The 11,894-nt window shown below is 34.5% G+C and overlaps 2 protein-coding genes across 2 annotated transcripts; both read left to right on the top strand.

The window, feature by feature from the left end:
• The first annotated feature begins 441 nt into the window (after positions 1-441).
• LOC143603995 (sister chromatid cohesion protein PDS5 homolog C-like) lies at positions 442-3,521 on the top strand. The gene is made up of 8 exons (XM_077080608.1): positions 442-853; positions 939-1,112; positions 2,148-2,351; positions 2,427-2,605; positions 2,684-2,807; positions 2,885-3,079; positions 3,173-3,220; positions 3,312-3,521. The coding sequence occupies exons 2-8, from the start codon at positions 1,005-1,007 to the stop codon at positions 3,492-3,494; spliced, it is 1,041 nt and encodes a 346-aa protein (XP_076936723.1). The 5' UTR covers positions 442-853; positions 939-1,004; the 3' UTR covers positions 3,495-3,521.
• Positions 3,522-3,558: 37 nt separating this feature from the next.
• LOC143603994 (uncharacterized) lies at positions 3,559-5,656 on the top strand. Its single transcript, XM_077080607.1, has 6 exons — positions 3,559-4,582; positions 4,655-4,774; positions 4,863-4,936; positions 5,007-5,058; positions 5,164-5,300; positions 5,392-5,656. The coding sequence occupies exons 1-6, from the start codon at positions 3,737-3,739 to the stop codon at positions 5,654-5,656; spliced, it is 1,494 nt and encodes a 497-aa protein (XP_076936722.1). The 5' UTR covers positions 3,559-3,736.
• Positions 5,657-11,894: the final 6,238 nt, after the last annotated feature.

Consider the following 11,894-nt stretch of genomic DNA (forward strand, 5'->3'; position numbering starts at 1 on the left):
GAAATTCGTGGGTCGAGTCCCCGTAATAGACAGTGGTATAGATTTAAAAATAGAATTAGATGATATGTTATGTTACACCAATTCAAAAATAACATATCATATAATATAATATATGACATCTATAGATTACAATCTAACATAAAAGGATCCAATTACAATAAAGAGACAGGTAAGTGGGCAACAAAAATAATATATCACATAATATAACATATGACATCTGTCATAACATATGACATTCAAAAATAAGATATCACATAATATAACATATGACATCTGTCATAACATATGACATATCATACTTTGAATCGGCAAACGTAATATTATACGGTACATGAACCATCTAGAAAGCTTATCTCAAACCACAATTTCTTTACGCAATTGCAAAAAATAGGACAACAATTTCAAATTTCCAACCAAACCCGCAAATTCTCAACCGACATACTAAAACACCCGATTTTATAAAACATTCGTCGAATATTATAAACCGTCACATATATTTTTAATATTTTTTTAAAAAGGTTTCAAAACAAGAGAATAATTTATGACCAAATCTTGCTCCAAAAGGTAGTCTAATAATAACTTTATAGATCATTTAATCAAGTAAAAAAAGTTTCATACCACAAATTTTAAAAAGTTAAATTTTTATAAAATGACAAAAATGCCCCTGATTCTTTTTCGGGTATAAATACCCCATTGTTAACAGCACAGTAGGCACCACCACTTGTTCTCTTTCAAAATGTCCTAAAAACAAGCCCTAATTCCCAATTTGTTAATTCTCAATTCCCATGAATCAACTCATGTTTTACAGTTTTAGCTTCTTTCTGTAGCAATTCAACTGTTTTCATTGCTCTAGGTAATATCTCACACACTTTGTAAAGCTTTTAAACCTAAATTCAACTGTTAAGTTTGGTTTTTAACTTATTTTTTGTGTGTTGCAGTGAATTTTGATAGGGTTTAAGTTCGTACGAGTAAATTGAGGTCGATCGGAGTTGGATAATTACGGAATGGGCTCGTCGGATCCGGACTTCGAGCATAGGCGACAGCTTAAGGTGGCAGGGGAGCTGCTTTCCGAGCCACCGGCTTCTGTCGATGACCTGCTTCATATTCTGGATGTAAGCCCTCGGATTTTAAGTTGATAGTTGTGGTCAATTTCATACGTGCATGTTGTTTGCTTGCTAATTGGATGTTTATAATTGCGTTTTCGCGTTTCGGTTATGTGGAATTTGGATTCGTATGGTGACAGGCTGTGATTTAGATTGTGTATTAGTTATGGAATTAAGTGTAAATTTGTTAAAATAAATGTGTTACATGTGGGAATAGATTATAACAAAGATCGTTGTGATTCCAAAGACTAGTGAGGCTGGTGTGCGGTATTTGATAATGTTAAAGAGTGGTTAGGCTGTGTGTTGTGGAGGGGCTTTTCCGTTCATCTCCATAAAGCCACGTTGTTATATATATATGTGTGTGTGTGTGAGAGAGAGAGAGAGAGAGAGAGAGAGAGAGAGCAAAATAACCTGGTCCCAGCCTTTCCCTAAGCTGCCCCTCCGTTATCAGGTTTCCGGATCCCCTAACGCCGCCCCGGCGCGGTGTTGGGTGCGGAAAAGCCCCTGATGCAGGGAGTCTTAAAGGCTAATGAATGCTTATCTATGTTATTGGATGTAATTGGATTTAAGGTAACTGTGTGATACAAGATTAAGCTGATCGCTGGTTTATGATATCATGGATTGTACATGTTAATTGTCATTTTACTTTACTGTTTTGTAGAATTTGGATCCGGGTAATATGTGAGTGATGATTTATCTGGCTTAATGATCTGAATTGAAAATTTGAAATGAATTATGATGTCTATATGATATGTCTTTATGTGCATTCATCTGGATTTTGTAGAAGTCTGATGACAGGCTGTAATTTAGAATCTGCATTACTTATGAAATGAAACTTAAATTTATCAAAATTAATGTGTTACATGTGAAAATAGATAATGACGTTCGTGCGCGATATTCGATCAAGTTTAGAGTAGTTAAAGGCTAATGAATGCGTATCTGTGTTATTAGATATAATTAGATTGAACGTTGACTGTGTGATACGAGATTTTAGAACTTGAGTTTTGCGATTTTGATTGGTTTTTATATGATTATTCGTTTCAGCAATTAGATAAACTTCTGCAAATGGTGGAGCAATCACCTAAAGAGATAATGAAAGAAGCACTTGTTCCATCAACGAGGGCTTTGGTTAGTGGAAGTCTTCTAGAACATCCAAATATGGACGTGAGAGTTTCAGTAGCTTCCTGCCTCTGTGAATTAACAAAAATTACAGCACCCGAACAACCGTATTGTGATGAAGAAATGAGGGTACATCAACTCAAACATTAAACTATTCCATGATGTCTTGTTTTTGGCATTTATAATTTTGTTCTATTTCTACAGGGTGTTTTCAGATGTATTGTTTCTGTCTTAGATAATCTATCAGACAAATCATGCCGATATTTTGATAAGATGGTCGCGATTCTTGACAATGTTGCCAAAGTTAGGGCATGTGCCCTAATGCTTGATATTGATAATGAGTTGGTTGTTAGATTGTTTGAACACTTTCTGAATTCAGTAAGGTATGATATGATATTTGTCGTTTTTGCAGCTGTTACAATATATAAGTCTATAAAGTGTTGCTTGTTTTTCATTTTCAGGGACCATCATCGCAAGAATGTGTGTTCATTAATGGCAGACATTATGGTAGTTGTTCTGTTAGAAAGTGAAGAGATTTCACCTGTTATACTCAGAACGCTATTCGCAAGCGTTAAAAACAACGTGGTATGAGATATATAATATCAGTTATCATGTGAAAAAAAATAAAAGCATTTTGTAATAAACTACTTTCCTCTATGTAGGGCGTATTACCGGTGGCGAGAAAGTTAGGAGAAGAAGTATTCATACGGTGTGCAGATAAGCTTAGACCTTACATTGATAAAACAGTGGCCACGCTGGGCGGTTTGTTAGTTGACTACAGTCCATTGTTGACTTCTATACTTGACGGGGAAGCCAATTTGGAGCATAAAGATGAGAGTGCTTCCGTGCAGTCAAATGTATAATTTTAAAAAAGAAAAAACCCTTCTCCCTATTTTATTGATATTATATATACATATATAGCATATTCACTTGTTTTGTTTTTTGTACAGGTTTTCGATACTCCACAGTCAACCGTACCATTAGATGATGCAACTCAGGTATGAAATTTCATATTTGACTTTTTTGATAGTTTGTTATCATATGCTTTATTAAATCATATTTATAAAATGACAAACATTTCTCATTTAGGTTAACACAAGGGAAGAAATGGTAACTGAGAAAGCAGGAAATGTAAGTGACACACAGCTAATGGTGGTGGAGGGAGCTGTTGACCAATCCGTGTCTAGTTTGACAAGCAAGTTAGATACCACTAATTCAAATGTAGCATCAAAACCTGATACAAACAGAATCAGTCAAACCTGTTGTTTCTGAAACTGTTCATGGGGAGAATGTAACTGAAAAAGGTCCTGAAATTGTGGTTCCGGCTCAAAAAACCGTTAGAAGAAAGTGAGGTCACAAATGCTGCATCACAAAGTGGCAGCCAAGAAGATTCTCAAATCAAGATCCGAATCAAAAAAGGCACCCGATCAAAGAAAAAGAGCTCGAATCAACATGGACCACCATCAACAGTTCCTGTGTTGACCACAGTAAATGAAGGGACGGTTGACCAAGAAATGAAGTCACCTAAACGGGCAAGAAAGAAGACACCAAAGGCAGAGGAAAACAAACCTTCGGTTAATACTGGTTCAGATGTGGAACCGGTTAAGAGTCCACAGTCAAAGCCAGCGAAAAGGTCAAGAAAAAAGATCAGTGGTGACGATTCAATGGCTAAGAAACCTAAACTATCTGGTAAGAAAGCATTGGAGTCGAAAACACCACAAAAATTTAAGAAAGTGGCTGACACTGGTGATTCAGAGGTTAAACCTGCAAAATGGCCCGCTAAGAAAGATAATGAAACTGATTCAGATGGTAAATTACTTAAACCATCTGTTAAAAGGAGGCCGAGAAGTAAGGTGATAACTAAGCCTCGTGAAGATGTTGCAAACAGAAACGAAGATACTGATTCAGACAACACACCACTGAAACAGTCTGTTAAAACGGCTCTGAAAGTTAAGGTCAAAACTAAGCCCAGTGAGGATGCCTCAAACAATGAAGAGACCGAATCAGATAACACACCGCTGAAACAAGCAGTTAGAAAGGGTCAGAGAAGTAAGGTAATAGTAACTAACCCGAGTGAAGATTTTGCTAATGAAGAAACCGAATCTGACAACACACCACTGAAACAGTCTGAAAATAAAGGGAAAGAAATGGATTCAGACCCAAAACCAGTTAACTTGTCTGAAAATATAGATGACGAGGAGACTGATTCTGACAACATACCGCTTAAGTTGACTGCCAAACGAGTCAACAAAAGTGGTTCTTCTATGGTTAAATCATCCAAAATCAAAGATAGCAAGAAGCAGGGACGTGGTAAAACCATTCAGAAGGATCAAACAAAATCTTTATCTGGAGTTGTCGACGTAAGAATATTATAATATGAGTATTCTATTCCTTTTATGAAAATTATAATTATTTACCTTTTTGATTCATAGGGTTTGGACGTTCCTCTAAAATCAGTGCTAAAAAAGGCTACTAAAGGAAAAGAGAAAGAGAAATCGGAGGGAGCGCGTTCTGCTGGTTCCAAAAGGAAACGTTCAGTTACTAAAAAGAAAGTAAGTATTCCTAATTTGTTTCTCATAGGCACTAGGATAGACTTTTAGTAAATATCTGATTATTTTTATTATTGTTATCGTTTCATAGGTAACAAAGACTATAAAGTATGACGCTAGCTTGGTTGATCAAAAAGTCAAAGTTTGGTGGCCTGATGATAAGATGTAAGCGCCTCTCTTAACGAATTTAAACTTCCTTCCATGCATTATTGCTGATATTAATCCTTGAGTGCAGGTATTATGAAGGTGTTGTTGAATCCTATGATTCTGCAGAAAAGAAGCACAAGGTTTTTTTTCAGTACTTATTATATACTTGCTTTCTAAAAGTTAAAAGTTACCTTTTGTCAGTCATAACTACTAACTTGTGTTTTTAATGTTGATATGAAAAACAGGTTTTGTATTTGGATGGTGAAACAGAAACCTTGAATTTGAAAAAGGAAAAATGGGAACTTATAAAAGAATATTCTACACCAGTTGAGGAGGTTGTAGTTGCTATTGAAGCTAAACATACTGATATCATTCCTGAAATGTATGCATTACCTATAATTAATCTTTTTCTAGTTATGTATTTACATTACAACCATGTTTCTCAAACTTAATAACTTTGGTCTTTTAAACAGAGGCGGTAACTTGGAAAATGAAAACAAAGCGAACACCGAAGAAGTCAAGTCAAAAGAGAAAGGTGACAAGAAACAAACACCGAAAAAGATGGTGTACTCTAGGGGCAGAAAAGGAAACAAAAGTAACGCTAAATCAGGTGATGTTAGTGTGAAAGAACCTAAGAGTGTTGCTGCTGCTGAAAAACAAGAAAGTGAAAAGGGGAAGTCAACTGCGAGTCAGCAGATCGGGCCAGAGAGTGAAGAGAAGAAGCAGGATGTGAATTAAGTGGGGATGGGTCTGTACCAGATGGTGAAGATGATAGATTTTGGTAGTGGTTAGTGATTAAGTTGGTTGGTTGGTAGAATCTGTTGTCTTTTGTTTTATTGTAAGTTGGTTGGTAGAAGCTGCTGTCTTTTCTTTTATGAATAGTTTATGGTTTAAAATATTTTGGTTTTTTCAATTCTTCTTGCATATTGTGGTGTTGACAATGTAAATGAAAAACTGCAAAACAGCCTTAAGTTAATGGTATTTTGAAAAGATAACATGTGACTTTATACTATTGGATAATGGCATAACTGAGAATCATTTATCTTCACTTTTACCTTATATGTAGATATGTTAATGAAACATAGTATATACATCTCTAATATTTAAATCATTGTATTTTATTAAGATTCAATAAAAAGGGTTGTTTGGCACCTTAGCATATGAAGAATCTTGGGCTGGTTCTGACGAAATTCGTTATATAAAACGGCCCAATATTAAGTCAGAAATCAGAAGTACTAAAATTCCTGACCGGAATTCTAAATTCTAAGATTTGTTAACCCTTTCGAAACTTTAAATTTTTGTACTTGTCAATATAAGAAGGGCATGTAGCTGTTTGTAGCGAAATCAATGTCTACGAAGACGAAGAGACGCATAGCTCAAACCTACCAGATACGAAACAACACGTGTAGTTGTTTTAACGGTTTCTTAGAAACATTTAGCGTCACAAAGTATTAAACTAGGTCGTTTTGTGTTCATTAATTGCTTTTTGTCGTGATCCTAAATTCTTATAAGGTTAGGGAATTTATTTCGACAGGTAGTGATAAAAGCGACATAAAATAAAAGAACCCTAATTATACTAACCTAGTATCATTGCCCGTACTTTGCGGCGAGCGTGTTTAAACATGAAAAGGGTCGAGTTTACATTCCATGTTCAAATGCGCATAAAGTTCAACAACACGTGTAGTTGTTTTAACGGTTTCTTAGAAACATTTAGCGTCACCAAGTATTAAACTAGGTCGTTTTGTGTTCATTAATTGCTTTTTGTCGTGACCCTAAATTCTTATAAGGTTAGGGAATTTATTTCGACAAGTAGTGATAAAAGCGACATAAAATAAAAGAACCCTAATTATACTAACCTAGTATCATTGCCCGTACTTTGCGGCGAGCGTGTTTAAACATGAAAAGGGTCTAGTTTACATTCCATGTTCAAATGCGCATAAAGTTCAACATGTAACAAACACATGAATGACCTTATAAAAACTTAAAATGATATTTCCAGGGCCTTGAATTATAAGAAATCTATCCTACTTATGGCGTGTAAACCAGAAGGAATAAAACAGAAGTATATAATAATAAAAACTGCTAACCATCACTAAAGCATATGGTACAAACAAACAAGGCACACATACAATGAACAATGGCCCGTATTATGTACAAAAAAATATTTTTGAAGGGTAGAGAGGTGGGCACACAAACCGGTTAACCGAACCGACCAGAAAATGAAACCAAAATGGTTTGAAACCGATTATGTAGAAACCAGTTTGGAACCGACTGAAACCGTAAGTTTAGAATCGGTTTGTAATTTTTTCCACCAAAACCGGTTTTAAAACCGATTAACCGAACCGACATCGATCAAAACCTGAACCGAAACCGATCAAAACCTGAACCGAAACCGATCGTAACATGGGCAATAAACCGGTTTCAACCCAAAAAGAAACCGATCAGGAACCGGTTTTGGCTTTTGTTGACCAAACCAAACCGGTTTCAACCCAAACCTATTTTGAATTTTTGAACCATAAAGTTCAACAACACGTGTAGTTGTTTTAACGGTTTCTTAGAAACATTTAGCGTCACCAAGTATTAAACTAGGTCGTTTTGTGTTCATTAATTGCTTTTTGTCGTGACCCTAAATTCTTATAAGGTTAGGGAATTTATTTCGACAAGTAGTGATAAAAGCGACATAAAATAAAAGAACCCTAATTATACTAACCTAGTATCATTGCCCGTACTTTGCGGCGAGCGTGTTTAAACATGAAAAGGGTCTAGTTTACATTCCATGTTCAAATGCGCATAAAGTTCAACATGTAACAAACACATGAATGACCTTATAAAAACTTAAAATGATATTTCCAGGGCCTTGAATTATAAGAAATCTATCCTACTTATGGCGTGTAAACCAGAAGGAATAAAACAGAAGTATATAATAATAAAAACTGCTAACCATCACTAAAGCATATGGTACAAACAAACAAGGCACACATACAATGAACAATGGCGTATATGTACAAAAAATATTTTTGAAGGGTAGAGAGGTGGGCACACAAACCGGTTAACCGAACCGACCAGAAAATGAAACCAAAATGGTTTGAAACCGATTATGTAGAAACCAGTTTGGAACCGACTGAAACCGTAAGTTTAGAATCGGTTTGTAATTTTTTCCACCAAAAACCGGTTTTAAACCGATTAACCGAACCGACATCGATCAAAACTTGAACCGAAACCGATCAAAACCTGAACCGAAACCGATCCTAACATGGGCAATAAACCGGTTTCAAACCCAAAAAGAAACCGATCAGGAACCGGTTTTGGCTTTTGTTGACCAAACCAAACCGGTTTCAACCCAAACCGATTTTGAATTTTTGAACCGGTTTGTGCACTTCTATTGAAGTGACTTATATGTACAAAATAAATTTAAGTTTTAACTACATATGTGAAATGCTAACTCCTCTACAAACATGTATAAAAGTAATTGGTTAGTGTTTTAAATAGTAATTTTTATAAGATAACTAACACTTGCTTTTTAATATATATATAATGCCATATAATGTCACTGACAAACATTCACAAACTTTTCTAGAATGCAAGGTCTATGACGCGTATGTGGTAGTCATGAACGAGGAGAACACGGACCACCCATTAGGGGGGTGGGGGTGGTGCGTGATGAGGCTCCCACCACACGTTGTATAGCGTGGAACACCGCCACGCGGTCCCCCCCATCGTGCGTGATGGGGGAAAGACCGTGGTGGTGATCACGTGTGATGGAAGTTAACTAATTGCACATTATCATTGGGATTCTTGATCATTGGGTGGGGTGAACAAACCATCACACTACCACCACCACTGATTTCCATCACTAGCGACGGATTTGAGTGGGGTGATGTGACACATCATCATTGGTGGTCAAAATGATGAAAAACCCATCACAAGGAACCATCCCCTCCCCCTCTTATAGTGTGAGTTCTTACAATCACATATTATTCAGAGTAGCCACAAGACAGATGATGCATTGTAAACCTATTAAATATCTGATAATGTATTAACACTTCTCAAATTATACTATGAACATATACCTCAATGAACTTTTCATGGACAATACTTTAGTAACTCAATTTTTTTCATCAAAGGTTTTGATATTCGCATACCAAAGTTTGTGACAGGCATTGAAAAAAATTACCTTATTTCCATCCAGTGAGTTAAATTTTCATAAGTTAAGCCTTTTAAAACTTTAAACTTTCATACCTGCGAATTTAAGAGAGGGAGATATTTGTAACTAAATTCGGGTGTACGAAGATAGAAATAACCGAGAAGAGGAGCTTAAACGATAGGTTCAATTGTGTAATTGTTTTTCATAAACATTTAACGCTGCCATGTATTCAAGGCGGTCTTTTTTTTCATTAATTGTTTTTGTCATGATCGTAAATTCTTGCAAGGCTACGGAACTTAATGCGTCGATAAGAAGAGATAAAAGCGACTTACTTGAACCATAATGATATTAAATGTCACCGAGAAGCATTCACTAACTCTTCCTTATTGCTTCGCGGATTTATCCTTCCTTTCTTTGTAGAACCCTTTGGGATTGCTGATCTTTTTTCCCTTTTCATATTAGCAAATTTGATATTTTTTTAAAATTTTAAGAGTGTTATAAAAAGGAAAGAAGACGAGGTGGTGAATGAGGTGTTTAATCATTAGCATAATAGCATTTACGGTATTAACTAGTAAAATAAAATTATGTTTGAAATGATTTCAATCTGTTATTAAGCATTTACGGTATTAACCCGTCTTGAAACTTTTGTTTCTCATATATACTTGCTATTGCTATTGTTTCTCATATGCTTGAAGCCTTGATCTAGGGGTGAGTAAAAAACGGTTCAACTGTCAGAACCAAGGAATCGGAACCGAACCGGTGCCTCAGAACCGCTAATGTGTGTACCGGTTCGGTTCTCGGTTCTCATAATTTGCATTAAGCGGTTCCCAGTTCGGTTCCGGGTAAAACCGGCGGTTCTAGACTTGGAACCGAAGAACCGGAATATTCAAAACGATTAAAATTTTACCAATCCCCATTTTTTATATAGTAAAATATTAACCGGCATCCATTCAATCATTTTTAATTCAATATTCGTTCTTTACGTTCAAGAACCAGCAACCATGGTCAATTTTTATTTAAGTTATCAAGGTAATTTAGTATAAAATGATATGATCTTTCATTAATCTATCGTTGCTAATGATTTATTTAACTTAAGTTTAATAACAGGAAAAACATTAACTATCTAAGAGCATTCACATTCAATTTATCAAAATACGTGAGTAAAGTTTTTATAATGTAGTGAGTGGTTTAGGGTGTTGTGAGTGGAGGATAGAGAAATGCAATGATTTTTCTGTATAAAAAATATAACGGATGTCCATTGTAATCTAAATTAGTTTTACCGTATAAGAAGACATATAATTGTATAAACTTGTTTTGCAATTTGCAAAGTTTGCATAACTCATTTGATAAATAAATGATAGAACCGGTTCTAGCCAGAACCGATTAGCGAGAACCGGATTTAGCGGTTCTGGAACCGAACCGGTTTACTATAATAGGTTCCGGTTCTGGTTCTATTTTTCACTCCTTTTCAGTTCCGGTTCGGTTCTCGCGGTTCTAAACCGTTGCACAGCCCTTGAACCCACCTAAAGTTAGAAAGCAGGTTCAATTGTGTAGTTGTTTTTCATAAACATTTAACGTCTCTATATGTAAGTAATCAGGTCTCTTTTGTTCATTAATTACGTTTTGTATCGATCCTAAATTGTTACATGGCTAGGGAATTACCTTTATTTGTTTTCAGTGACAATTATAGAAGATAATTATAATATAATTCTTATTTAATATATGTTTAATAACAGGAAAAGCATTAACTATCTAAGAGCATTCACATTCAATTTATCAAATGCGAGTGAAGTTTTTATAATGCAGTGAGTAGTTTAGGGTGTTGTGAGTGGAGGATAGAGAAATGCAATGATTTTTCTGTATATTTAAAAAGTTATCGTTTATGCCCTATAATTTTTACTATATTTTGAAAGTTGTTGTGGGTGAACCAAAAAATAATTGTAATGATAAATGTATAAAAAATATTATTTAATTAAAAAAATAAAGAAAATATAATAATTTTTAATGTAATTTTATATTATAATATAAGGAAAAAGATACGAATACTCTAAAACTTTATTATTTCATAAAAGTTTATAGACAAAAATAGCCTTGTGTGTTACAGTAATTCCTTGTCATGTATCACATCATAAAATCCATTCTCACAAAACATTGCCTTTTCGTTTTGATTATTCTACATTTCTTTTAATTTTTTAGAGTATCTATAACGATAAAACTCACAAACATAATTAGTCACATAATATTACACAACCAACATAACTCTTTTTAAGTTCAATCACATATGAATCATCATTTTTTTCACATTATTGACACCCTTTATATTAATAATTCATTACATTTATAAATTAAATAAATAAAAAACTAATGAATTTAGAACCTAAAAGTAATAATAAAGTTAATAATAAACAAAAAAGAAAGACGTCAATGACGGATAGTGATTTGAATAAAATATTTAAACTTATAATGAATTTTCATTAATTCTACATATTCAAAAAATTAAATTTTGTACACTTATTTAATGCTTCTTTATTTTCACATGCCTTTCCTTCTTTCGCTCTTCTAACAAAATCACTATAGAAATTTTAAAGTATATCTTCGTTCCAACAAATAGGGGTGTGCAAGAAATCCGAAATTCGAAAATTGAAATCTGACGGAAACCGAAACCCAAATAAACCGATCCGAATTCTTATTCGGATATTCGGATCGGATCAATCGGAATACCCAAATAACTAATTCTGATTCGGATTTGGAACTTTAAAAAATTTGGATTGTTCGGATTATTCGGATATCCGTTTAATCCAAATAATAAACATGTTTTTTACTGTATTTTCC

The sequence above is a fragment of the Bidens hawaiensis genome, unplaced genomic scaffold (genome assembly GCF_021521415.1).
Source record: "Bidens hawaiensis isolate Kalapana, Puna unplaced genomic scaffold, B.hawaiensis_p1.1 tig00063594_1, whole genome shotgun sequence".
In the NCBI taxonomy this organism is placed as follows: Eukaryota; Viridiplantae; Streptophyta; class Magnoliopsida; order Asterales; family Asteraceae; genus Bidens; species Bidens hawaiensis.

Bases quoted from the DNA above. Each gene is read 5' to 3' on its own strand.
- LOC143603995 (XM_077080608.1), top strand. From the start codon at position 1,005: ATGGGCTCGTCGGATCCGGACTTCGAGCATAGGCGACAGCTTAAGGTG. The intron at 2,808-2,884 runs GTATGAGATATA...TCCTCTATGTAG, and splicing joins CAAGCGTTAAAAACAACGTG to GGCGTATTACCGGTGGCGAG. The intron at 3,080-3,172 runs GTATAATTTTAA...TTTTTTGTACAG, and splicing joins GTGCTTCCGTGCAGTCAAAT to GTTTTCGATACTCCACAGTC.
- LOC143603994 (XM_077080607.1), top strand. From the start codon at position 3,737: ATGAAGTCACCTAAACGGGCAAGAAAGAAGACACCAAAGGCAGAGGAA. The intron at 4,583-4,654 runs GTAAGAATATTA...TTTGATTCATAG, and splicing joins CTTTATCTGGAGTTGTCGAC to GGTTTGGACGTTCCTCTAAA. The intron at 4,775-4,862 runs GTAAGTATTCCT...ATCGTTTCATAG, and splicing joins GTTCAGTTACTAAAAAGAAA to GTAACAAAGACTATAAAGTA.